Source organism: Apodemus sylvaticus, chromosome 11 (assembly GCF_947179515.1).
Source record: "Apodemus sylvaticus chromosome 11, mApoSyl1.1, whole genome shotgun sequence".
In the NCBI taxonomy this organism is placed as follows: domain Eukaryota; kingdom Metazoa; phylum Chordata; class Mammalia; order Rodentia; family Muridae; genus Apodemus; species Apodemus sylvaticus.
Genome location: NC_067482.1, coordinates 81,104,337 through 81,132,158, shown reverse-complemented (window position 1 = coordinate 81,132,158; position 27,822 = coordinate 81,104,337). Strand labels below are relative to the sequence as shown.

The following is a 27,822-nucleotide window of genomic DNA, read 5'->3' as shown; positions in this document are numbered from 1 at the left end:
ACAGAGACAGGGTTTCTCTGTGTAACCCTGGCTGTCCTGGAACTCACTCTGTAGACCAGGTTGTCCTTAAACTCAAAGATTACCTGCTTCTGCTTTCCCAGTACAGGGATTAAAGGCATGTGCCACCAACTACTTGGCTGTGTGTGTATCTTTGTTTGTTTTTGTGAAAATAAAAGGTGTGTGTGTGGGGTCTATGGACAGCCCCACCACTCCTCTTTTCCGCAAATTTATTTCTATTTTATGAATGTGTGCATATGTGTGTACTCATGTGCACATGTAAGCATGGGTAGACCAGAGGTCAGGGTCTGTCTTCCCTGGTCACTTTCGAACTCTATTTCTTATTTGAAAGAGAGTTTCTCACTGAAACTGGAGCTTGCCAGTTTAGCTAAACTGGCAGGCCAGTAAGCCCCAGGAGTCTTCCCCTCTCTGTCCCTAGATCTGGAATCATAGGCCTTTGCTTTTTCACATCCGGGGATCGAACTTGGGTCCTTGCCAAGCTCCCACACTCCCAGCACATCTAGATTGACTGCTTGGGGAGCTCCTTCTGCTGTCTCTTTGTAGACCGACCTGTCTGGGTGAGGGTGAGGGTGGGAATGGGGATGGGGGTGGGGAGGGGAGTGGGGGTAACAGTCAAGATCAGCTACCATTAGGATTCAGATACCACCTAGGCCATCTTTCCCCAAGCCTGGTGGAAGAGCGCATGACTTGGTAGCTTAAAGACAGCCTAACTCCCGGAGGGGTGCAACTGTGTACTGTTTGTTTTGCTAATTGTATCCTGTTGTTCCCGCCTTGCCTCCTTCTCCCACCAGAGCTCAGAAAGAGTCAAGCAGCTGCTCTCAGCAGTGCTACCGGAGGCTAAGTCGTCCCCAAGAGCAAGCTTCAGCCTGGCCTTCACCCGTTCCTCACACTTCCCGTCGAAAAGCTCAGCGCCCCCCCATGTCTAAATTCATACTTTGGGGGGGACACAGTAGAGTTTCCCTTTCTGCTTGGGATCAGGATTCCTATTTTCCCAGCTAGACACCGAGGCCCACGCTTGCTCATGCATGTCTCTTATTCGTTAGCTGTTTGCCTTCCGGTGTCATAGGGACTTGCCAGGAGGCCTAGTGCCTGGGAGCACTCTGTCAAATCTCCCTTTAGGAGGACCCCTAGCAGCTGCCCAGCAAAGACCCCCTCGTTCTTCTAAGAAGGCACTTTCTAGAATGTCCAGGGCTCATCTTTGGTTGAGATCTGAGGCCACCAAATCTGCTCTTGACAGTAACTGGAAAGCACCCAGAAACTCAACCAATAGTGTCACCCAAAGCTGGGTGTGAAGTCCTTCCCAACTGCCCAGGAGGGACCTGGCCCCAAACACCAAGAGTCAAATCGGGGATGCTGCTTGGAGGTGAAGGGGGAGCATTGCAGAAATTCTCCTGTGCCCTCTTTCCTCCAGGACCTCTTTTAAGAGAGACTGGAGAGAGGGAGACAGAATGGAGGCTCCTCTTCCTGGTCAGGGCAGAGGCAAAGGGCTTCCCAGGCTATCTGCCCGAGATGGCTGCGAGCTCTCAGAGCACGAGTCCCTGACAGAGCTGAGCAGCCCTCCCCCCCCCCCCCCCCCCCCCGTTTTACTGCCTCCAAACCCAGTCCGGACTCCAAATGTTCACCCCAGGACAGAAGACACCCTTGTTACCAATCCTAGGACCGCCGCCCCATCCTTTTTCATTCCTCGAATTTAGCCTAGGAGACTCATGGGTCTCTGTCAGGGTAGGTGGGAAGGATATAGTAGCATCATATGGGGGATATGGGAATAGAGGGGCCCAGTGGAGAGCGACACACGACTCCTCCCAAGTGGGGTACAGTTCCCTCCTGCAGTCTAGAGGAAGTGGTCCTTTAGGGAAGAAGAGTCTGGGTTTACTGTTCAACTGCGGCAGCAGCGGAAGAGCCAGCCCAGTGGCTTGTCCGTGCAGGGCGCGGGCCTAGAGGGTCAGACGCAGTGCGTGGGCACCGTGTGGTGCAGCCCATGTGCTGGGACAGGGCGCGGGCACGGGTGGGATTGCATGGTGCGGGCGCAGTGCGGGTACCGGCGCGGGCGCGACGTGTGTGAGAGGGGAACCGCGGTGCGGGTGCAGGGTGCGGGCGCAGTGCGCGTGCAGGCGCGGGCGCTAGTGCAGGTACAAGGCGCGGGTGCGGTGTGTGTGCGGGTGCAGGCGTGTGTAGGGTGCGAGTGAGGCGCGTGCAAGGGGCGGCGGGCGGGGCGGGCGCGGCGGTGACAGCGGCGCCCGCGCCTCTGCGCGCGTAGGTGTGCGGCGCGCTCCTGGCGGGGACAGAGCGAGCAGATCTCGCGTGCGCTCGCCGCCCGGCGCAGCCCAGCCCGGCCCCCGCCCGGCGCCGCGAGCCGAGGTGTCTCCCGCGCCCGCGCCCGTGTCGCCGCCGTGCCCGCGAGCGGGAGCCGGAGTCGCCGCCGCCCGAGCGCAGCCGAGCGCACGCCGAGCCCGATCGCCACCGCCATGGCCACCACGGTGACCTGCACCCGTTTCACCGATGAGTACCAGCTATACGAGGATATTGGCAAGTAAGAGCCTCGGCGCACGCGGGCTGTCCGCAGACCCCGGGGAGCAGGGACCCCATCGCCGCCCGCCTCGCGCGCACTGCGGCCCCGCGCGCCCCCGGCTCCTTCGAGCTGCGGGCCCAAGCGCACAGCCCCGTGCAGCCCCGACCCCCGAGCCTCGGGTTCTGGGCCCCGCTGCCCCACCGCAGTGCTCACGGCCCTGCTGGGTGCCATAGCTTGGCGGGGACCGAGACTCAGGGATATGGACGCGGCGCGGCGGGGGCGGCAGCAGGTGTCCCCCGAGCGCCGGGCAGACGTGACGCATTTGGCGGCGGGGAGGTCAGAGAGGAGCCGCACGCGGGGGCGGCTACCAGGCCTAGAGTGCCCGAAGGGTCGGACATAGCCCCAGGGGGTCGTCTCCGGTGTGGGCACGCTGTCCTCACCCCCACCCAAGAGGCGGGCTGCAGCGGTGGCGGACCCGCTCCGCGCCTGCTCCTCGCGTGGCCCCATCTGCTCTGGGGGAGCAGCGTGGGAGCAGCTTCTGCCTTGGGTCCCTTGGGGAATCTGGGTTCTAGAGGATTTTCCCCCAGATTCTTCTGGAAACAAGAATTTGGAGGGGGTGGACGAGGTCAGGGAGCCAGGATCAGGCAGTGGGGTGGGGGGTGGGGGTGAGAAAGGGAGGCAGGGAACCAGTTGGGCCTCTGATTTCAGGGTCATCGAGGCAGACGGAGGCTGGCTTCTGGACCTTTTTTTTTCCTCCTGTGGTGGGAGGGCTGAGAGGAGGGCTGAGAGGAGGGACTCTAAAGGCGTATTTCTAGTAGGGCCTCGTGGGGAACAGGTGCCCTGGCGCCAAGACGCTGCTCCGCAGCAGAAGCAATATGGGGGTGAAGCTATGGTTTTGAACGTCCAGACCTAGCTTTGTCCTAGGGTCTCAAAAACAACGAAGCCCCTCAGGGGCCTGGGGCTTCCCTCTGTGATTTAAGGTGACTGCAGGGGCATCTTCAGGTGCTGGCTGCTTAACTCCAGAGCTGGATCCTCCTTCCCACTCCCTCTCCCCTCCCCCATCCGTCTTGTGCCGTGGGGGCGCTGGCGAGATTTCCTCTTACACATCCAGCCGCAAATCCTTTTTTTTCCCCCTTTACTGAAAAAGCGTCTGAAAGCTTGTGGTGGGCGAGGGACGCCGATCATTGATAATTGTGGAGTGCCCAGCTGGAGGAGTGTGGGGGTGTGCATTCCCCACTTCTTCCTGCACGTGCCAAGAGGATTTGGGTCAGGTCTTGGGGGGCGGGGGTGAGGAGCCGAGTGGAGTGACAGGAGGAAGCCTCTGCTGGGTGGGAAGGCACAAGGCTGGGTGGACCTGGACAGCCATCCCAGGCTGGAGAGCCCAGCACCCTTTCAGCTGCGTCTCCCTCTCAAGCTTGCAGTCACTGAAGAACCTTCCAGTAGCCTGTGGGGCTGTACTCTGTGAGGAAGAGGTGATGGATTGGGAGTCGGAACTAAGGCAGCCTCGAGGTGATGGGAGACAGCCCTGCAGCTCTCAGCCCTCACCTGAGCCAGGCTCGTCTCCACAGCTGTGTGCTGCCTGGGCAGGTGGCAGCACTGGGACACTCTCCTTCCTAGGGAACCTTCTTGTCACCTTCTCCTGTGTGCCCAGGAGCTTGTCTCCCCACCCTGGGCCTCTTGGTATCTTCCAGGCAGTCAGTCCACAGTAGAAGACCATAGCCTACAGATCCCCTAGGCTGTTTGGCTTCCTGAGTTGGTGGGCGCTGCCTCGTGCTGAGCGGAGCAGCAGCATAGATCGGGTGGCCAACCGCACCCCCGCTGGGGAGCGGAGGCTGGAGGCTGACATTTGCAGTAGACACCGGTGAGGGCTGCCACTACCAGCCCCTTACTAGGTACAGAAGAATGAACACTCACCCAAGTGTGGGGAGGCTCCACAGGTGCCAGGGTGAGACCCCCCGAGCCTGATGTGGAGGGGACACTCTAGTCAGGAGCAGTCAGCTCAGTCCAGTATATCTTTGTGGAGGCTACTAGGTGCCAGGCCCCAGGGAGGAGCAAGGAGCCGTGAAGGGGATGGCACCCTCAAGGTAAGCTGTGGGAACTCACCCTCACCCGGTAGCCATGTTGGCCATGGCCGCTAGTGGTTCCTTGTGCCCGCCTGCAGCACCATTGGTGCTGCTTCAGGGCCTCAGGTAGACACATCCAAGTTTATTTAAAGCTGTCGTCCCTGGCACCCAGTCAGGAGATGCTGAGTCCCCTGCTTGGCCAGAGGGCTGCTCCAGACCAGCTCCCAGCCCCACTGCTGCTCTGGGTTTTCCAGACTTTCCTCCTCAGGCCTGGGCCACAGATGGAGTGTCTGAGGAGAATGGCTCTCTGGGGCCCAGCCCAAGAGGCACCTCAGTGTGTGTCTTTCTTCCCAGCTAGTTCTTGCCTCTTAGTTCCCAAGCTGGGTTGCAGACACACCAAGAGCCTAGGGCCTCAGGAGAAAGCACAGTGCAAAGCGGAGACACCCTCAGTCCACATGGACCAGCCTTAGTGTGCTTTAAAAGATGTCCTGTTGGATGTGTTTGAACACTAACCACTGGTGTCTCTTCCACCCACAACTAAGTATGCATCATTTTATCTCTCAGTCCTGTCTTAAAATGATAGCAAGTAACGTGTTACAAATAAATACTGAAGAGCCAGTTCCTTCTGTCTCTCTGTTGCATTTGCCCAGATATAAGGATCCTTCCCAGTTTTCCTCTAACTTTGTGACATCCCAGGACTTGTGCTCTCAGTTAGGAGAGTCTTGCTGACATACCTGGCGCTGACAGGCGGTGGCCCTGGCCGCCCCATGGTGATGGTGGCATGAGCACCACATATCATCTGTTTGGCTCCTCATAGAAATCTAGGCTGCTTCCTAGTCTCTTGTCACATGACCAACGCTGTGCGCATGTTCGCTGGCACACGGGTGAGAGTTGTTTGGTGTTTGTCCCTGGAGGGGGAGTTTACACCTGGCAACGCTTTGCAGTCCCCCGCTGTGCCCACATCCATGATGAGCTGGCCCTGCCTTTGGCAGGTACGAAATGATAGTGGGTACAAAATGATGGCAGGTTCTGCATTAATGCATGTGAATTTCCCACCGTTAGAGAGTGGTTGCCTTATTAAAATATAGGTGGTCTCCCTAGACTTCCGTAAGTTTCATATATAATTCGGGGTTCATGGACATTCCTACTTTGGGGGAGAGAGCATGGGAGCCTTGGCCTTGGTATTTTTGTTTTTTTTTTGGTTTTTTTTGGTTTTGGTTTTGGTTTTTTCGAGACAGGGTTTCTCTGTGTAGCCCTGGCTGTCCTGGAACTCACTCTGTAGACCAGGCTGGCCTCGAACTCAGAGATCCGCCTGCCTCTGCCTCCCAGAGTGCTGGGATCACAGGCGTGCGCCACCACCGCCCAGCTTGGCCTTGGTATTTTTATAGTAGTGCCTGTGGTTACTCACTACCTGAGCAAGCTTGGGCTGTGGAGATCACCTTTGACCTTCAACCCAGAGAGTTCCCACCATTCTTGGCCCCGCCCTCATGGGCCTAGAACTGACCTTAATGTGTCCTTGACTCCATCTTCTACCCCAGGTCAACAGAACAAGCTGGGGTGTCCAGGTGCTGCCCACTCTCCAGGACTGTTGCCGTCAGCCATTGGCGATTCTTCTGACTGGCCTGCTCTGAGCTGGCGAGTAACCTGCTGGGTAGCTGATAAACTTAGGCCGTTCAAAGCCGGCTAGTTTGGGACTTGTCCTTGTCCTGGGACTGGGTGCAGGAGAAATCTTGTTCTTGCTGCATCTTTGCTTTCTCTCTCCTGCCCTGGAGGACTCAGGCACGATCTATCTTCGGGCCTTTGCTAGGGCTGCCCTCCCCCCACCCCGTCTGATTGTGCCCCCCCCCCACACACACATATACTGTTCTGCATTGGGTTGCTCTCCCTGGGACTGGATCGCTCACTCACTTGAAAGGAGGAGCTGGGACCAGTGCCTGGGGGCGTCACATCACCTGAGGGGAAGGGGTAACGGACTTCTGGCCTTTGCCTGGTGGCTTGCTCTCCAGAATGAGCCCTGGTCTTAATTCTCTAATATAGGGTAATTTAAAAAGAAGTCGTACATGCTGGCTTTGCTGGCAGGATGCGCGTTAAGGTGATGCTAGTTTAGTTACTATTTAACGGTATTTTTATACCATAACCTACTTTGCTGAGAGCTAAGAATACATCTGCATGCCTGCTGCCGGACTCTGTTCCTGTGACAGTTGCTAACACTTCGGTGGTGCCTCCTATATTAGCATGCTGGATCTGTGGAACAGGTCCTGTGGTCGTGGCTAGGGGCCCAGAGAAGTCCCATCTCTTAGTAAAGGTCCAGGTTTTCCTCAGGGAGTTTGTCCTGGAACCCAGTTCTGCTGGTTGGGGCTGGTGAAGGTTCTCTGTTCTGGGATTTAGAGGTACTGTCACTCAGTGGGCCGACTCTTGGATGCCTTGTGCTTTCCTCAGACCCCAGGCTCCCGAGGACCATGCCTGTCCTCCAGCCAGTGGCTTGTCACATCTCTGTGCATCTCCAAACCTAGAGCCCTGTCCACATTCCCTGTGTGGAAACGTCACTTCGTCTTATCCCCTCTCCCTGACAACCAACACTGACCCCATTTGAGACCAGCAAGACTTAACATTTTATTTTATTCATTAAACAAACTAGGGTAATACAGTCTTGTTAATAAAAAAAAAATCAAGTAATGCAGAAGTATCTGCGGTAAAATGGGACCCTTTGCTTCTCCCACCCCTCCCCCACCCGCCCAGGAAGCATGCCCGTCAGTGTAAGGTATGTGTGCGTGTACAGCTGTAGTGCATACACATCTATATCATGTGTGTGATTTGCAAACAGACTCACCATGTGTGTGGCCCTACCATCTGTTTACCTGTCCCTTCTACAGAGCAGCCGCCCCTCAGGTCAGAAAGTCTGTCCCTGTGTTCATGTGTGTGCAGGAGCACATGGGGGTCTAAGTCAGGGGTCTTCTTCCGCAGCCACTCTCCACCGTATCCTCTGAGACAGGTCTCTCACTGCATCTAGACTATGGGGCCCGGAAGCCTGAGGGATCCTTCGTCCGTCCTGGGTGCTGCTGAGCTGAACACAAGCCGGCCTGCTTGGATGGCGGGCCCTTCACTGATGGGGCCATCCCGAGCCCCTCATGTTAGAAAGCCTTCCTTATGTGCACAAACTGAGCTTCCTTAGAAGAGAGATGGGTGCGCATCAGTTAGCTATCGTTTTTGAAAGGAAATTTGGCACCGGTTCCCTGATGTGTGATGGAACGCGAAAGGACCGTGATGTGAAGGCAGAACCAGGCTGCTCGCAGGAAGATGGGTGGTGGTGAAGGCGTGACTGTGTGCTCAGTGCAGCCTTGGGCTGGGGACAAAAGCCCTCACGGAGGTCAGTCGAAGTCAAGGTCACTGGGACCAAGGGAGATGGAGTCCCAGGTCTCCCTTGAAGAAGCCAAAGAACAGAGCCTTGTGATTTTTTTTCTTTCTGAGACCCCCCTACAAGCGGAAGGCTGGGAGATTAAGAGTCCACACCAAGCCACCCTGGAACTCAGCAAGCAATTCATTTAGTTGGAAGGATAGAATGGATTTTCAAGCCCAACTTCTGCCCCTATGAGAGCCTCCCAACTTGTACCTCCTGGTCCAAACAAGATCGGTGGCCCTTCTAGAAATGTCAAATATACTTCTAAAAATAACTCTACTTTTCTGCTTTGTCCTTTGAGCAGCATTTGATCTGTTCTCTTTTTTTGAGTCAGGGGCTCATGTGGCCCAGACCGGTCTTGAGCTGCATCTGGTCTGGGGCTCTTTATCCCCCTGCCTCCACCCCCTGAGTGCTGGGCTCACAGGCCTGAGCCGCCACACCCAGCATCGCTTACAGCGGAAGTCACTTTGTTAGTGGAGAGACAAAGTGTGCTATGTATGGACTTGGTTTTTCAAGTATTATCATATGGGCATAGTATATACAAGCATATATTTTACTCATATGAGATTCTGAATTTATTGACAATGAAACCATCTTTTCCTGGTGTTCCAGCCAGTCTTCACTCAAGATGGCTTGTGTCTCTTGGGTTAACATCACAAACTTGATCAGGGCTCAGCTGCTCTGGATGCTTTAGTATTGGCATAATGATCCTAAAGTAACAAATGTATGATTCTTTGTCAAGCCAGATACCCATTTTTGTTGAATCCTAGGACAGATTGGTGAGAACCAGGCAATGATTTTTTTTTTTTATTTTTATTTTTCAAGACAGGGTTTCTCTGTGTAGCCCTGGCTGTCCTGGAACTTACTCTGTAGACCAGGCTGGCCTCAAACTCAGAAATCTGCCTGCCCCTGCCTCCCAAGTGCTGGGATTAAAGGTGTGTGCCACCACTGCCTTTAAGATTGTGTTATGGGGGGGGGGCAAGGTCTCTAGTTGTACATGGGGTATGACTTGAGACCCTGGCATTGCCCTCCTGTTTTGTGAGCATGACTGGAGGGAAAAGGTGTCTCTTGGAGAGATTCCAGGTAGTACGGTACACTGACATGTTCACCGACAGAGCCTTTTAGGGTGAGGAGCTGACATATTCAGTGGTTTAGAACCATACCTTGCATGCATACAGTAGGTGGTCAGCAGTGGCTCAGCAATGGCCTGGGCTGATCCAAGGGTTTGATCCAAGTCGTTTGCTAGGGGGAATTGGGGGTATAGTAGAAGGAAGGCCAGGATGGCGTCTCTCCACCATTGACTCCAGCCCATCTATTCAGACATGAGGGAGCAAGGCCAGGAGGACTGAAAACCTCCCAGGTGGCTCCGGTGACCTGACCTGCATCTCCTTACTTCTTTGAAAACCCCACTAACTGCATTTGGAATTGTCTTTCGCTTTCTATTAACTCCCTGCCGGACTGCACTGTCTAGAGCATTGTTCCCAACTTTCCAACGCTGCGACCCTTTAATGCAGTTCTGCATGTTGTAGTGACCCCAACCATAAATGTATTTTCGCTGCTATTTCATAACTGTAAATTTGCTACTGTTATGAATGGTAATGTAAAGATCTGATGTTTCCAGGGGTCTTAGGCAGTCCCTGTGGAAGAGTCGTTCTATTTACTCCCAAAGGGGCCTTGGCCCACAACTTGAGAACCGCTCACTGGTCTAGAAGAAAGGAAATGTGGTCACAAAGGGAGTCATAGCTGTGATTTAAACTCTTTCAGTGCAGCAAACAAACTTTAATAAAGTATTTACTATATATTCTCAAATATATTTCAACATGTAATTAATGACAGTTATTACACATTTTACATCATGACTTTGAAGCTTGCTGTGCGCTGTACACTTGTGCCAACTTGGGCCACCCACAGGTCAGGCTCTGGTGTTCACCTGCTGGCAGCGGCTGCCAGGGTGCGGGTTTTGTCTGTTTGTTGGTTTGAGGTCTGCTTCTGATTTCTCCCAGCATAGACTCGCTCATTCGTTGTACACATCTGATTGCACGCTCACCATCTGCCAGGAGCCTTCTGGCCACTTGAGAAATAACGGGTGAGCGAAGAAGTCGAGGATGCCTGCCCTGCTGGTGGGGAGACACAGGTAAAAGAGCTAGGCAGAGCACCTGCTAGGGCAGTAAGTGATGGGCACCTGCTAGGGCAGCAAGTGATGGGCACCTGCTAGGGCAGCAAGGGAACAAGTGATGGACACCTGCTAGGCCAGCAAGTGATGGGTACCTCTGGGGGTGCAGGAGCATCAGGTGGGAGGAAGGGTTGCATCTATAGAAAGGGTAATAGACCCAAGAAAAAAAGTAATAATAGACTCAGATGTGGAAGGAGAATGGACATTCCTACCATTCCAACAGAAGGGGTTTTACAGAAATATTATGAACAGTTGTGTGCCAAAAGTTAGATAACCTAGGTGAAGCTGACAGATTCTTAGAAAGACATAAACTACTGGCTCAAGACAAAATCAAAAAATCAGAAGAGAGCTTGGATTAGTAATTCTTCATAGCCTCCACAGATGGATTCCCAGTTTATTTCATGAAGCCAATAATGATGCTAGCCTGACCACTAATGTTAGAGGAAAACTACAGCTGAATCTCCTTTATGAATATAAATCAACATCCTATACAAAACTAATAACACTAACTTACCAATGCATGGGTAGTCTGTAGAGTAAGTAGGATTTATCCCAGAAATAGCAAACGCTGGTTGAACATTTAGGAAGGAATCTCTCTGCTTGATAGAATAAACAAAGAAACACTGTGAGCATCCCAGTGGGTGCAGAAACGCATTTGTATTAGCTACTTAAATTCCTGTGTGTGTGTGTGTGTACACATGTGCGTATGGTGTCTGTATGTATGTGTACACATGTGTGTATGTGTATGTATAGGCGTATGTACGCATGTGTTTATGGTGTATGTGTGTGCACACGTGTGTGTGCACATGTGCATATGATGTGATGTGTATAGACTCATACAAGTGTTGGGGTCAGAGGTCAATATTGGATGTCTTCCTCGGTTGCTGTCAATCTTAGTCTTGGGGACAGGGCCTCTCACTGTCTCTAGTGCTCACCCATTTCTAGACTGACTGGCCAATGTGCTCTAGGACTCCACCTGTCTCTGCTCTTCCTCCTCCACCTCAGAGCTAGGGTTATGGACACACAGCCTTGCCCAAGTGTTAAATGGGTGCTTGAGATCTGAACTCAGGCCCTCCTGCCTGCGTGGGAGGCACCTGCCCTGACCCATCCCTCGGCCCTCTATTAGTGATTTTTGTTATTGCTGGGGCAAAATACTCCACAGACGTTACATGAAGACACAGTACCAGGGCAATTTCAGTCCATTACGTGGGGGCAGGTGTGTAAGGGTGACATCGTGGTGCTGGGGGCACGAGACAGAGCCCCCATATCTCCACAGACCCAGACGCAGCACTAGAAGGAACCAGTTCTGGGTTTTCTCTTTCCAAGACCTGCCACCAGCACCTGACTTCCGCCAGCTGGGTGCCTCAAACAGTGTCACCAGCTGGGAACCAAGCCCTCAACACTAGAATGTGCATGTAGGACACATCTTATCTCACATCTTATCTCCAAGGCCAAGTAGTATTTTGATAAAATCCTATACTCTTCCTTGATTCAGAAACAAAACAAAAATAATGCAAAAATGGAGTAGAGGGCAACTTGCCATGGACACCCCAGCTGGGTCTGGGGGCCTTGGGGTGCGGGTCCTTGAACTTTTTGTGGGTAAGGACTCGGTGGTGAGAAACAGAAGCAAATGCAGAGGCAGCTTTAGCTTGACAGAAGGTGTTTATGAAAATCCACAGTGATATTACCATTTTTAATTGATCACAGCGGTGAAGTTCTTGCCAGGGATATTTGGGCAAGAAAAGAAAACCAATCAGATTTGGAAAAAGTAGGTAAAACTGGTTGCAGAAGATGTATACGATCTTGTACAAAAATCTAAGAAATCCATTATAAAATGTTAGAGAAAAAAAATACCCTGCTAAGTTTAGGATACTGGTTAAAAAAAAAAAATCCATGGTATTTCATCACACTAGCAATGTTTAATCCCAGAATGGAGTTATGAAAACAATCCCATGTACATATCTAAAGAAATAAAACATAGGGATGGGTTTTACAGGAGAGGAATTGGGGATGTGATCGTGACGTGATCTTTGGTGCTCAAGGCCCTGGGTTCAAAGCCCACTCCCACAAAAAAAAAAAAAAAAAGACAAATTACAAAAGATGAGAAGAGGTTGTACATTGACTACAAAAACCGTTGGGAGCAGGTAAAGACCAAAATAAGTGGCCCAGCACCTCCTGGTCATGGGTTAGCCAGCTGATGACTATTCAGAGCTGTGTCGCCACCCTTCCATTCCTGAAACAGGATCCCCCAGGAGGCTCAGCGCCACAGAGGTTGCAGTCCGTGGTCCCTGGCCTGATAGCTCACTTCTGGACTCATGCATGGCGAGGCAGAGTGTCAGGGTATGGGGAGCACCAGCTGGAGAAAAGGGCTTTACCCAGTGCACACTTGTCTACAAGACAAGTGCTCAACCACGGAGCTGCCTCCCAGCCCAACGGCTGATGTTTGACAAGGAGACCCAGACAGCTCAGTGGGGGAAAGAATAAAATGGCTCCTTCAGCAATGGGACAATTGGGTCTTTGTGGTGAGACATGTCCATAAATCCCATGACAAGGCTGAGACAGGAGGGTTGTGAGCCCAGGATACATATAGCAAGACTGTTCCAGAACAAACAAAATCAAAATCAAAACAAAATCAAACTACCCAAATGCCGAAGAACGAACTTGAAAGAGACACTATACTCGATGATCTCAAGAAGGCTCAGAGATTTAAAGTGCTGAAATGGAGATGGAGTCTTTGTGGCCCTGAATCGGGCGCCGGTTGCTTAGATTGGCACTAGAATATAAGCAACAAAAGAGAAACAGGTAAATTGGGCTTCATCAACATTAAAAACGTTTGTGCTTTAACAGCTGTGAGCAAAGGGGAGCCAGCTGAAGGGATGGACGGGAGAACTGACTTAAAACCAGGCGTCTGTGAGTTTGTGTTCAGAATACTTAAGAAGCTGGGCAGTGGTGGCGCACGCCTTTAATCCCAGCACTTGGGAGGCAGAGGCAGACGGATTTCTGAGTTCGACGCCAGCCTGGTTGGTCTACAGAATGAGTTCCAGGACAGCCAGGGCTGTACAGAGAAACCCTGTAAACAAACAAACAAAAAATTTCTCCCTACCTAGCAGCAACATAAATAACCCAATTTTAAAAATGGCCAGAGCGGACCAAGGAGACATCTCAGTGAAATATGCTTGTCTTGCAAGAAGGTGGAACTGAGTTTTATCCCCAGAACCCATTTGTTTCAAAAGACACACAGCTTGGTGGAGATAGGTGACTCTGTGAGGCTCACTGCCAGTCAGCCAGCCTTGCCTATAACATGAACTCCGTGCCAAAGACAGATTCTGACTCAGGGAATAAAACAAGCTGACAGCACCTGAGGGAAGTAAAGCTTCCCTCTGACTTCCACAGGAGCGTGCACACTTTACACAGAAGTAGATAGAAGTCCCAGCCCCATCCTGCCATCCGGCCAGGGTCCTGAGGGGCAGCCGGAGCACGCTGGCTCTGGTCCACATCTCCCTGATCCTCAGCTGAAGTGAGCAGGAAGGATGGGGAATGACTATCACGGGGTAGAACTTAGAGTGATGAAATGTGGAACTTAGATCGTGAATGGGTGCCCACCTGTGTGAGTATATGACAAGCCGTTGGGCCACACACTCTCACTGCATGCATTGTTATGTGACTTATATCTCAAGGGATCTGTGGCCTCCCTTAACCTGCAGGCGTCCCAGAAAGGTAGGTGTAGAAGGTCCAGCTTCTGCTCTGAGGCCTTTGCAGATCACTCAGTGAGAAGCCCTGTTGTCCCCAGAGCATCGGGCAGGTGCCTGGTGACTGTGTCTCTAAACTTAGCCGTTCCTTTGGGCATCTGCCTAATGTGAGCTCAGACTGGGGCCGGGGCCCGGGCCCGAGGCATGGCAGGGTCAGGTTCCCACTAGGTGAGAAGCATGTGGGACCTGGGAGCTCCTCGGGGGCAAAGCCAGGAGCTGCAAAGTCTCTCGCTGAATGTGAAAGGCCTGCCTATCCTTTGCAGAGACCGGAGAGGAGTGTGGTAAGCCTGCCCTGGTCCATCCACGTCCAGAGCTGCCCCTCCTGAAGTGTCTACTTCTCGGGACCCACTAAGTCCCCTGGCTTTGCTACTGTGGCTTCCACTCAGCTTTCTCCTCTCAGAGTGTTGCCCCATTTACTGCTCCAGCACTAATAGTCCATGAGCCGACACTTGGTGTCTCTGTCAATCCATCCATATCCACTTTTTTTTTCCTTGGAGTTTGGTCCACAGAACAGCAGCACAGCTTCCTCTTGGTGGGCCTCCCTGGACACATAAGTGGTTACCCGGAAAGGCAGCTGAGGACCCGTGGGGTGGGGACAGAGGCAGTGAGCAATGGTTGCATTCCAGGTCCCTGGCTGGTGTGGCAGGATGAGGGTAGGGCCCCCATGGGATGTGTGCGTGCGTGGGGGGGCGGGGTCAGTGAAAGTGTATGTCATCAGGACACCATGGGCTGGATATACCCTTGACTCATGGGTCTCATTGTGTCCCCAGAAACTAATGTGACTCAGCTTGCAGAGATCCGAGCCTCACCCACCCTGGGCCCTCTGTTTCTTTCCCTTCCCCACACATTCCCTCATCATCTTAGCCCCTAGGAACCGAGGGAGAACATCCTTCACCCAGAAGTCCTGCCCAGATTCATGACATCGATACCATCTCCCTCAATTCCTCTGCAGGCCCAGGTTCATTTTCTCTATGCACACTCATCTTTGCCCGTGGCAGACGTGATGGACGACTCTCTTGTTGGGAGGATCTCTGTCTCTATCTCTGTGGCAAGATGCCCTTCAAGGTGCTAGGTCTGGGGAGGGGCTACCACTCTGTGTCCTCTTCAAGGACCTGTGCACAAAGCTTACCCCAGCCCCCTTGACTTTTAATTCACTATTTACTGCCTGGAACCGGTATAGATTCCTGCCCCCACCTCTAATCTTTATCATTTTCACCAGAGGTTAAAGTTTGATTGGTCACAGGGACTCTTTTTAGACACACACTTTAAGATCTGGGGACTGTATAGCTCAATGGTAGAGCATGTTCTTGATGTGTGAGATCCTGGATTTCACCACACACCCAAAACAGAACAGTTCTGTTCCAAGCACAAGTTTATTTCATGGCCGCCTGTGTGTCTGTGCACCATTTGTGTACCGTGCCCGTGGGGGGCCAGAAGAAGACATTGGATCCCCCAAATGTGGAGGGTTAAGATGGTTGTGAGCTGCCACGTGGGAGCTGGGAACCAAAGCCAGGTCCTCTGGAAAAGCAGCAAGTCTTCGTAACCCATAAGCTACCTATCCAGCGCCATTTCGTTAATTTTTTAAAGCTCTCCAGAGACACAGCCCCATACACCACGCGAACATTTCTTCCTTGTGGTAAAATACAGGTAAAACTTTGCATCTGGATCGCTCACAGATGCGGTTGAGCGACGTCTTCAACGCTCGCTGCTGTAGGCAATCACTATTTCCAGTGCTTACTCGCCTAGTTCTAGCCCCGCCCCACCGCCATCATCCACCATCCTGGCAACCTCTCTCTTCTACCTTCTGCCTCTGACAGCACTCTCCTGAGGACTTCAGCATGCCATGTAATGGGCACAGTGTTTGCCCGGGTCACTCGTGGGGGAGCATGCGTAGGAGCCTCCTTCCTAAATCTATTCCATTGCCCAACTGGACACATTTTGGGCATCCGCTCACTCATCAGTGGACTCCCGGGTTTCCACTCACCCACCAAATCTGAATGATACAGATTTGGATGTCACTCCGTAGAGAACACTTTTATGGACACGATATGTGTGCCCTTCTGTGGGACATGAGTTATGAGGTGCTGGTCTGTTTGGCCTTGTGTCTGTAGGTTTCAGTCTCCCACCCTATAAACCAGGAGCACAGTGTCCCTAAGGCCCACTCTTGTTTCTATGGAAACCCACTTTTTGCATATGAGACTTGTTGCTGAACTTTCCTGCAGGTTGGACAGGTGCCTTGCAAGCGACGTGAACGCAGATCTGTGCGCAGTGTAGCAACCTTAAGAGTAGGACAAGGTGGGTGAAGTCAGATTGACTGGAGGCGTACGAGATCCCCAGTGCCGAGACACTCTAAAGGATACACGCCCTGCAGGATGGGGCTGTTGCAGCCTCTGAGCTGGGAAGATGCGTGTTCTAAGTGTAGCTTCTGCTTGGTGTCCAGTGTTCTTGAGATACCCTCTCCAGGCTAGGAATGTCGTGTCTTCTCCTCGCCTGTCCGCCATGAGCTAATGTGGCCTGGCTGTCACTCTGTTCAAAGGTAATTTCAGACCCTCTGGGGTTTGATGCAATTCTTGTCTCATCTCTGCATGGTGACTTCTCCACTGACCCTTCCCTGGGCACAGCGACCAACAGGCTCTGCCAGGCGGATGTGACCGTCTTTGCAGCGATGCCTTTGAAGGTGGTGTCAGTGGCCTTCTGTGGGAGCTACCGCTGGGCCGACTTTCCATCAACTCACGATTTGGGACAGTTTCTTCCTCGTTGGCACACATTCACATGCTCCTGTCCCACAGCTGTCTCAATGTCACGGGCTGCTGTCCAAGGTGACCCCCTTCCTGCTAGCATGCTAATGTTTACAGACAGAAATCTGAAGTTGTCAAGCCGGGCCAGGGGGTCATTGTACAGTACGTCGCCATCCCTGTCTGTGCTCTTACCCTGGGGTTAGATGCCACCTCTGTATTTGGAGATGTCTTGTGTTCCTTCAGGGCCTTCTACACATTGTGTGGTGGAGCCAGAGCTCAAACACCCAGGGCAGGCCCTGAGGGTGTGCCACAGCTCCCAGAGCCTGAGAGCTGAGATTCCGAACTTTCTTAGCACAGTGGTTTTGGAGTAGCACCTTGACCTGAGAGCCCTCCTTCAGCTAGCCATTCTGCTCAAAAGAAGACCCCACCTGGTTGCAGTCAGACCCCTCTTTCTGAGCTGGTGTGGTACCTGCCTGCTCTTTGGAACAGCGCCTGGTGTTAAGATAGCGCTTTGAGGACCTTGCGGTTGTAGTGGGGGCCTGGCAAAGCAGAGAGGCCTCTGGGCTGAGAGCACACGCCACCCTTCGCAGAGAACCACCAATAGTCCAGTGCCCTCCGTGCCTGCCACACCTTTCTGGCCCTGCCCAGCCTGGCAGGTGATATGGACAGACGCCTGGAGAGAGATGCCCATTCGGTCCCAGGGTTCCCAGCAGGGGTGTGGAGAGGTTGGGCCGGGGCCGCAGGTTCAGGCCTGTTGCTAGGCAGAGTGCCTTCTGGAGGCATCGCGCACACAGTCTGGGTGTCAGCGGCCACTTGTGCTTTCTGCACAGGATTGGGACTGATCCTTATGACACACGCCATGCCTGGGCCCCTCCCAACCCTTTCACCGTAGTCTCCCTCTCACACTCATCCTCTCTTAAAAAAATGGGGTGACCTTGTCTGCCTCCCAGGCATCCTAACAAAGGGGTAACAACTGGAGAGTCCTGAAGGTAGGCACCGGGGACCCTGAGGATGAGGAGAAGCACCAGCAGCCCTGGCAGGGCAGGGGCAGTCGGTGAGGACAGGAGTTCTGTGTGTGTGTGGGGGGGGGGGCGGTGATGGAGATCGCAGTCCTCCTCGAAGGGCTGTCCCTTTGGGCCTGCTGGCTCCTACTAGTTCCCGCCATCTGTAAGGTCAGACTCAGGGAAGTACTAGCCCTGTGACAGTTAAGTGCCAGCACCCCCTGACAGGTGAGGCTGCTGCACATTTGGACTCTTGGGGCATAGAGACGATGCAGTCTGTCCACCCTAATGTTTTGGGGAGAGACGAATGTGCTCTGAGTCATCTTTCTCAAGCACTTTCTATGTCACTGAGACCATGGCAGGGTCACACAGTATCAGAGCTGAAGGTGCTGAAGAGGTGACTTCCCTCATGTAAAGAGCACCTATGAGTCAATAAGAAAAGAGCCGGAACCCCCATCGATACATAGATGAAGGGACACTGTACAAAAAACAAACGGGTTGTGTTTGTAAAACCAAGAAAGGAAACAAGGCCGGCCTCTGGCCTCCTGGGTTTTGATAGCCTGTGTGCTGATAAACCACCTCGCACAGGCACAGGCTCAGGCTCAGGCTCAGGCTCAGGCTCAGGCACAGGCACAGGCTCAGGCTCAGGCTCAGGCTCAGACACAGGCTCAGGCTCAGGCACAGGCTCAGGCTCAGGCACAGGCACAGGCACAGGCACAGGCTCAGGCACAGGCACAGGCACAGGCTCAGGCTCAGCTCTCCTGTGGTTGAAGACCAGGGCCCAGGCTGCAAGCCTGTAAGCACTAGGCCTGGGGGCGGGCCAGCCTTGGGTGTGCCCAAAGGCCTCTTGATGTGGGCAGTTAAGGAATGTCAGAGATGTGGCCGAGCCTGGGGCCTGCCCCTAGAGCTGAAAGCAGACAGCGTGGTCCAGCACTGAGTCCTGCCGGCCTCTGCTCTCACCCTTCTCCCGGATCCTCCCTTCCCCTCTTCCTCCTGCCGTCACCTCCCCTGCCTGCACCCCCTTCTGCAGAGCAGGATGCTTGTGGGAGCGGGTCCTAGTCAAGATCTCCCCCAGGTGCCAACAGTGAATGGCACATCTTGTCACACTGTGTCCCCAGGACCCTGAAGCATCTTCTGATGCTCTGTGGGCCCTGACCCTCAGCTGTGGATGTCTCCTGGCATTGCCGGTGCACCATGTGGTGAAATGGCTGGCCCGGCTCTGCATTGGGCTTTCAAAATCCTTCAATGTCTTGGCATGCCAGAAATATACTTTGGTTTCTTTATAATTTCATCTGGAGGTGGGTTTTTACTATGTAGCCCAGGCTGGCCTCAACGTCAGAATCTTCCTAGCTTCTCCCAAATGTCACTTCTAGCCCAGGAAAGAAAATGGAAAGGTTTTTGTTGTTGGTGGTGGTGGTGCTTTGTTTTGTTTTATTAAATGAGCCTCATTTTAGAGTGGTTTTATGCTTACAGGAAAAGAAAGCACAGGGCTCCCATCTGTCCATTCTCCACCCCTGTATTTCTAACTTTTCTCACAGCGGTGACCACACACTGACAAGAAACTTACGGAATGAAGGGTTTATTTTGGTTCCCGGTTTAAGGAGAAAGTCTACTGTGTCGGGAAGGCAGGCCAGCAGGAGCAGAGGCAGCCGGTCGCATCCCATCCACAGTCAGGAAACAGAGCAGACCACCTCGAGGCCCACGGCCCGAAGTCTCACCGCCAGCTCATAAAGCTCCTTTACAGTCACTACCTAGGGACCGAGTGGTCCAACACGCAAGACTACGAGCGTGTCCCACACTCTAACCACAACACACACAAGCCTACAAGGGTACCCCACACTCTAACCACAACACACACTAGCCTACGAGGGTACCCCACACTCTAACCACAACACACACTAGCCTACGAGGGTGTCCCACACTCTAACCACAACACACACTAGCCTACGAGGGTGTCCCACACTCTAACCACAACACACACACAAGCCTACAAGGGTGTCCCACACTCTAACCACAACACACACTAGCCTACGAGGGTATCCCACACTCTAACCACAACACACACTAGCCTACGAGGGTACCCCACACTCTAACCACAACACACACTAGCCTACGAGGGTACCCCACACTCTAACCACAACACACACTAGCCTACGAGGGTGTCCCACACTCTAACCACAACACACACTAGCCTACGAGGGTGTCCCACACTCTAACCACAGCACACACAAGCCTACAAGGGTATCCCACACTCTAACAATAACACCTACCCACCCTATATTCTTCTAATTAAAAAAAAAACCTTGTCTGTTTTTATTTTATGTGTATTCATGTTTACCTGTACATATGTAAGCACCACACGTGCCCAGTGCCCCAGAAAGCCAGAAGAGAACCCCGAATTCACCGGAGTAGGAGCTAGGGGAGGTTGTGAGTCCCTGGATGTGAGTGCTGGGAACCAAATTTTAGTCCCATGTAAAAACAGGATGTGTTTAGCTGCTCAGTCACCTCTTCTGCCCCTGATATGTCATTTTTAACCAGTTTACAACTGACGTTAGAGGTCACCTCGTGTGTACTTTGTGTTTGGGTTACAAACGTGTAACGACTTGAATCCACCATTGCCATACGATATAGTGTCACTGCCCTAAGTGTCCTCTGGGCTCTCCCTAGACACCCCTCCCCCCAAACCTGTCAACCTTTCTTACCGTCCCAGTGTCATTTTCCAGAGGTTGGGGCATGGGACCCTCTAGGGAGTCATCCAAGCATGGCCTTTCAGACGGAGTTCCTTCACTTGGAGTCAGAGAACATCCTAGGGAGTGCAATCGCTGGATCTGGTGGCAGAGCAGTTTTAGCCTTGTAGGAAACCACCAAACTGTCCTCCTCAGTGGCAGGGCTGTCCCTGCCCTCGGCGAGCATTGCTGCAGCTCCACAGCCTCTCCTGCACCAGATGCCAGGCTTCTGGGTCTCGGCCATCTTAGGAGGTGCATGGTAGAGCATGTCTTTGCTGCTTTAACTTACAGTTCATGATGAAGGAGTTCTGGTGAGCTTTAGTACACCACTTTCCTGTCTGTAAAACCGTCCTCACGTAGGTAGCTGTTTAGGTCATTTGCTTATTTTCCTATTTTGTGTTGTTTGCTTTTAACGTTTTGGGTTTTGTTTTTTGTTTGTTTGTTTTTTTGTTGCATATTTTGGAAGCCAATCCTTCACCAGATACGTGTTTTGCAAACACTGTTTTCTGGTCAATAGGATTTGCCTTTTCGATCTTTAAACAGTGTCCCTCTCAGAACAGAATTTTTGAACTTTAAGTCCATTATTGTTGGTGTTGTGACTGAGTCATTATCAAAAACGCATCCCCTAGACATTCTTCTCTCTCACTCTTTGGGGTTCTGTATACTACCTTTGGGTTGTAGTCTATTTCATATTAATTTTTGTAACAGACTTAAGATCTTGCCAGGTGTGTGCTGTGGGGCCCAGGGAAGCACAGGCCTTTAATGCCAGCACTTGGGAGACAGAGGCAGGTGGATCTCTATGAGCTCAAGGCCAGCCTGTACTACATAGGAAGTTCTAGGCTAGCCAGAGCTGCTGTCTAAAAATAAAGAAGATGTAAGTTCTGTGTCTGGAGTCCATTTTCCAGCTAGAGGTCCACTTGTTCCAAGGCCATTGTTGGCAGAATCTCCTTTCTCCATGCAGTCTCCAGAGCCCTGGAACTTTGTGCTTTTCTTCCAGGGTTGTGTTGGCCATTCTGCATCTTTTTCTTTCCCACATCAACTTAAGAGTAAGTCTGTCTGGATCCACAGCTAGCTGCTCTTCGCCTTCATCGCAGATGAACCTGGGAAGAGCTGACATCACGGAGTCAGCCTGGACCATCCACGATGGTTCAGCAGCCCTCAGTCTTGCAGTTTTCTAATCCAAATTTTGTCCTTTGAGGTCTTGCTCATATTTTCCCAGAGATTCACCTACTTTTTTTTACTTTCTGTGGTGCTGACGTAGATGCAATTATATTTTAGGTTTCAAATTCTAATTGCTTATAAGACAGCAGCTGAATTTTAAATATCGACCTAATAGCCTCTGTCCTTTGGTTCCACTTGTGACAAGGCTTCTGTTGGTCAGAAGGGGTTTCCCCCTAAGTGCATCGTTTCTAAGCAAAGATGCTTATATTTTTGCATCCTCATCGGTATGATCTATGCTTCCTTTTCATTGTCTTTCTGCATTATCTGGGGCTTTCCAGTACGGTGGCTCATCACAGTGGGGAAGGAGACACCCTAGCTTTCTTCTGACCACATAGGGTAGTATCTAGCTTTAAGTATGATAGAAGCTGTAGGTCTTTGTCAATTCTTTTTATCAAGTTGTGGAAGTCCTACTATATTTCTAGTCTGCTGAGAGTGTTTATGAATGTGCTGTAATGGGTATTGGATTTTTTAAAAAAAACAAAAAACCTTTTTGCTATCTGTATGGTTGTATGATTTTTCATCTTTGATTTGTTGATGGCATGATTATATTGATTCTGAATTGGAGCCAGCCTTGTATACCAACAGTGAGTCTCACTGGGTTCAACTTGGAGACCTCTGACAAGAATTTTTGCATTTAGTTCATGAAGGATCTCCACCACAGAGACCAGTTGGCTAAAATGAGTTAAGTATTCCCTAGGCTGTTGATATTCTAGAAAAGAATGGGTACACTTTCTGTTCGTTTGCTTGTTTTATTTTAGAGGCAGGATCTCACTATAGAGCCTTGGCTGGCCTGGAACTCTCTATGTAGGGCAGGTTGGCCATGAAATTACAGAGATCCTACTGCCTCTGCCTCCCAAAGGCTGGGATTAGAGATGTGTGATCTGTCTTAAGTGTCCGGTGGAATTCACAGATGAGCCCATGGGGCAGGGCTCCTTCTGTTTGTGAAAGCTGTCAGTTACTCTCTCAGTCCCTCTGAGATCTAGACCAGGTCAGATCACCTCTGAGAGGTGAGGTGGTCTTTCTACAGAGCCCACAGTGGCCTTGAACACCAGATCTTTCTTGCCTCAGCCTTCCAAGAATCAGAACTGCAACTGTGCGTCACCACTGTGTGACGTTTCCTAATTTATCAAGCCATGGCTACAGGGCTGTCCATGCTGTCCCCAGTCACCCTTCCAGGGTGGGTGGGCTCAGGGGTGATGGTCCTGCCTTCGTTTCTGTGGGTCCCATGGCCTCACCCCATCCGGCTCCTGCATCTGCCATCTTCCTCCGCCTCATCTGGACAGCACACATTTGTAGCCGCAGTTTTTCACCAGCATTGATCTTTCCGAAGCGTTGGGTTTTGTTGATTTTCTGAATTGATTTTCTGTCTACAGTTTCACTGATTTCTGCTCTAGATTTTACTCTCCTTATGCTTTCTTTCCACACCACTCTCTCTTTCTTGTTTATTTATTTTGATGTGTACAGATGTCTTGCCTGCATGTGTACATGTGGACCACGTGTGTACCACATGTGCGCCTGGTGCCCACAGCAGCCAGAAGAGGGCTTCAGATCCCCCAGAACTGGAGTTATGGATAGCATCACAATGTGGGTGCTGGGAATTGAACCTGGGACCTCTGCAAGCGCAGCAAGTGTTCCTAACCACTGAGCCCTCTCCCCAGAGCCTCTTACTCATTTCTTTAGGAGACGTTAGGAGTTGTCTGGCGGGTCTCCCCAATTCTCACAGCTCCCCAAGCTCCAGTCTCGAGCCTGTGCTTTGTTGTTAGGGTGCCCATGTCTTGGATTGCCGTGTCTTCTTGAAAAAATGGCTCCATTGCTATGTAATAGCCCGTTTGTGCCTCAGTTCCCCTCATTCTTGCCTGAAGTTAATGAGGCTACTCAAACTTTATTTTAGTGAGTGTGTTTACTCATCTACTTTTTAAAAATTGTGCCCAAAGGGACATAAAATTTACCATTTTAACTATTAAAAGTGTGATTAGCGGTAACATTTGTTTACACACATCCACATGCACTATTTTCTTAATTTTGCAAAAATTCTAAATAAAGTACTATTTTTACTTAGAGATGAAAATTGACCTCAAGATTGTGTGTACAATAAGGAAGTGGCAGTGTCATGGACAAACAAATAAATAATAAAATAATATCGGTTGTGAATTATTGGCCCTATGGACTATTGTTCTTTCTAATTTACATATCATTTACATATCCATTGGCACACTTACTTATATTGCTGTCTGTCTAGTCTAGTCACATTGCTTCTTTTATTTTCTATCATATCTATTCCAACTTTTAACCATTTCAGCACAGATTTCCGCCACACTAAGTACACTCAACTATCCCTGTGGAACTTTTCCATCTGCTCCAGGTGAAGCACTGGACCATGTGACACCACCTCCCCATCCTCGCCTTCCTCCAGGCCCCTGCCTGTCTTAGGCACCCATGTGGGGTGAATCCTGCAGTGTTGTTCATCACCCACAACTGGCTTGCTTCTCTTGGTGAACATCTGTAAGGTGTGTGGATATTGTAGTGTGTTGTCGGGATGTCTTCTGCTTTTGGCGATCGCGAGCAATTGTGGCGTTCACGGTTCTGTTTCAGTCTCGGCTCTCGATTCTTTGACTCCCCTTAGGGTTGCTGGACCACGGGTGGACCCCATGTTTAACTATTTTGGGAAACTGCAGGCCATCTATTGTTTTACATCCTCAACACTGAGGTCAGAAGTCCTCTGCTTTCCCCGTCAGCTCGTGTGTTCAGTGTTTTAAATTGTGTTTGTTTTTTATAGTAAAAGTGGTCATCCTTATGAGCCGTAAGTGACACCTCACCTTGGCTTTGGTGTGATTTCCCCGGGGCTACGGGATGCCTCCCATCTCTCAGGGTCCTTACTGACCATGTGGCTTCTGTGGAGAAATGTTTACTCAAGTTCTTTGCTTATGCTTTGGGGTTTTGTTGTTAACTGTAGGATTTTTTTTTTAATTTAGCTCTTACAGGATATATGCATTACAACTATTTTCTCCAGTATTGTAGACTGTCTTTTCATTGTCTTGGTAGTGTCCATGTCCGTGTCTCTGTCTGTGACCATGTCTCTGGGTGTGTGATCTGGGGACTGAGCTCTGCCTCCTGCGTCCTGGGCTGCACTGAGCTACATCCAGTTTCCAGTGATTTTATATTTTCGTGGAGTTGAGTTTGTTATTCTTGTTGCTTGCCCTTTGATGTCACATCTAAGAGGTCATTGCCAAGTCTAACGTCATGACGATTCCCACCTATGTTTTACGATTGGATCTCTTACGTTTAGACTTGGGCCCCGTGTGAGTTGGTTTTGATTGGGGCAGATGAGGAGGGCCTGGCTTTGTTCTTTTGCAGGAGGCTGCTCACCTTTTGCAGCAGAATGCGCTGACAAGACCTACTGGTCCACTTAGCATCCTTATTGCAAGTAGTTGGCCGTGTTTCATGCTGCTGTCTGTGTGTCTGTCCTTACGCCAACACCACATTTCTTTTCATTGGCTTCACTCTGTAGTGAGTTCTGAAATCATGAAATGTGAGTCTTTTCACTGTGTTCAGCTTTCCCTGCAAAAGATAGTTTTGATTACTTGGTGTCCCTTGGGATTACATATGAATGGGTGGGTAGATTATTACTATTTCTGTGGGTAGGGGAGCTAAAGAAAGTTTGATAGGATAGTACTGAGTCTATACTTGTTTTGGATAATATCTATGTCTTTACTCCTAATCTGTTTGTGTCTTTATTTTGAAAGTGGGTTTCTTATAGATAGTATATAGTTGAGTCTTGTTTTATATTCCAGTTTAGTGTGTCTTTGTTTTGTTGTTTTTGTTTTTTCAAGACAGGTTTCTCTGTATAGCCTTGGCTGTCTTGGAATTCACTTGCAGACCAGGCTGGCCTCAGACTCAGAGAATCTACCTGCCTCTGCCTCCCAGAGTGCTGGGATTAAAGGTGTGCACCACCACCCGCCTATAGCGTGTTTTTTTAAGTGGCATATTTAGACTCAGTTGTATTGATAATAACTATATCAATAACTATCAAATTAGCTACTATTTTTTCTCCCCCCTTCCCCTCCCTCTCCCTCCCCTCCCCCTTTCCTTTTCTGTTTTCTTTTTGTCTTCTCTTTGTCTGTTGTGGTCTAACTGAACATTTTATACACTGATTCCACGTTTTCCCTCTCCCCCTTCTTTCTCTCATCCTCGGCCCCCTCCTGTCCAGTGCTTCCTCACAGTTTTGTAGTCCTAGTGGAGCTCACCCCATGCACGTACAGTTGGAACAAGCCCACACTCAGCACTGCCCTGGGTCTTGGGGAGCAAAGCAGTCATTACTCTGTGGCCTTTCTCATGTATCTCTTAGCTCTAATCACCAAATACATTGTTGCTGCTATTGTTAAGGAGAAATAAAGTGCTCTCAAACAGGATGTGGGAGAAGTTGTTCACCAGTAAACTGTCTATTAAGTAACATTAAAATTTTCAAAAAGAAAAAGATGGCATAGGTCAGAAACTCGGATCTACCCAAAGAAAAAGAATACATGACAATAGCAAGAAATATGTTATAAATAAACAAAAATACTATCACTTGATCTAGTGGGTGGTAGATTATTAAAACAATAGCAGCAACATAGTTGTTAACTATAACTAATGTAGATAACTAATAGATGCACTGGGAGAGGGGCAGGAGGAGAGAAAGAAGAAGGAGGAGGGGCAAAATGGAACCCGTATATAAACGTTCATTAGGCCAGAGCAGGCAGAGATGGGGGACCAAAGGAAGCAGGAAAGAGGAAAAGAGATGGAATAGCTGCTAAAGTGATAGCTCGGCTCCTCAGATGCCTGCGTTTGGACCCTGCTCTGCCGTCATTCCTGCGCTTCTGGCTTTTTCTCCCTTCTCCCCTGTATCACAGGTCCTGGGCAGTTAGTTCCCTTTGCACATCTCAGTTCTGTAGTTTGCCATCCATGGTTCTCCATCTCCTTTCTTCAGCCCCACCCAGTGCAGTGTCTTCCTTTCTGTTCTTGCCTTTGATGTGCCACATTGTTTCCCTTTCTCCCTCAGCATTTCCGTTCCTCTGGCCACATCGCCCATCTGCTTCTGTGCGCAGTCCAGTCTTCCCATTAGCGCCTTTAACATGTTGATCATGGTGGTTTCCAGCTCCACCATCTGCCAGTTCCAGCGTCTCCCTGCCCCTTGGGAGCCTGCTTGCTCTGCGTCTTTTTGTCCTTTTGTTTGATTAGTAGGTTTAGGTTGAGAGTGGGACATAGTATAGAGGCTGCAACTCTGGCAGACAGGTGTTCAGTGATTCGGGAACTGCATGTTGGGGAGAGAGCTTTGTCACCCTAGGCTCAGGTCTCAGTATCCAGCTGTGACCTTCACACCTGCTTTTTCTTCCCCACCTCCCTCCCCTTCCCTGTTGTATGTTAAGGGACAGCTAGAAGGGATTGGGGTTAGGTTTGGCGTTAGTTAACCAGAATCCTGGGTGGCAGGAACAGAATGCTCAAGTGTGTTTAAAATGATTACCTTCCCCGCCCTATCCACGGATGCCCCAGAGAATGGTCCCCTGATTTCCCTGTGGGAGCTGCCAGGGCTCTTGGACTTACGAAAGGGTGAGCATATGCCGTCAAGGCTGGCCTGTCCACACCAGGCTTCCAGGACTAGGTGAGTAGGTTCTGAGGCCAGCACTGACTCCCAAAGCCCGTGCTCTGCTAAGGTATGGCTTGGCAACCATTTTCCTGTGACCTCAGCTCCCTGGTGGATCTAGGACGAGTTCATGGCCTTTATTTAACATGTTTGGCCTTGTGTGTGAGAAGGAAGGGAGAGTTCCTAAGCTTTTCATGCTGGACCAGAAAATGCCCCGCTTTGCCTTCCGCCTTAGCTCGTTAAACAAATCGAAACACCAAGAACGTTCCTACCAGGAACTTATTTTACTCTGGTCTGTCTGATTCAAAGCTGCGGTCTTTCAACGTTTTCCCTGGTATCTCTGAGTTTGGAGTGATGAGCTTTGATCTTCTTCCTTTGACACCCCCGTTCCAAGTATATCTACTAAGGTAAATGCATTCGCTAGTCACATCTGCTGAGCCCAGACTGCTTCTGACCTTGCTGCCGCCTGGCTGCCTCTGTGCCGGAGAGGGCCTAGATCATGTCTGTGGTCCGGGGATGGCCATGCTGGAGCTGGGAGAGGTCAGTACCTGATAGGCTTACCTTAGGAATTTATTAATATGCCTTATGAGTCTCAGATGATTCACGG

At 50.8% G+C, this 27,822-nt stretch overlaps 1 protein-coding gene across 1 annotated transcript in view; it reads left to right on the top strand.

Annotated features, from left to right (window-relative positions):
• The first annotated feature begins 2,483 nt into the window (after positions 1-2,483).
• The window catches only part of Camk2b (calcium/calmodulin dependent protein kinase II beta), an 89,319-nt gene continuing 63,980 nt past the window's right edge, over positions 2,484-27,822 (top strand). Inside the window, exon 1 of the mRNA XM_052199224.1 lies at positions 2,484-2,548. Coding sequence (XP_052055184.1) covers positions 2,484-2,548 — 65 coding nt within the window. The remainder of the gene's footprint in view (positions 2,549-27,822) is intronic.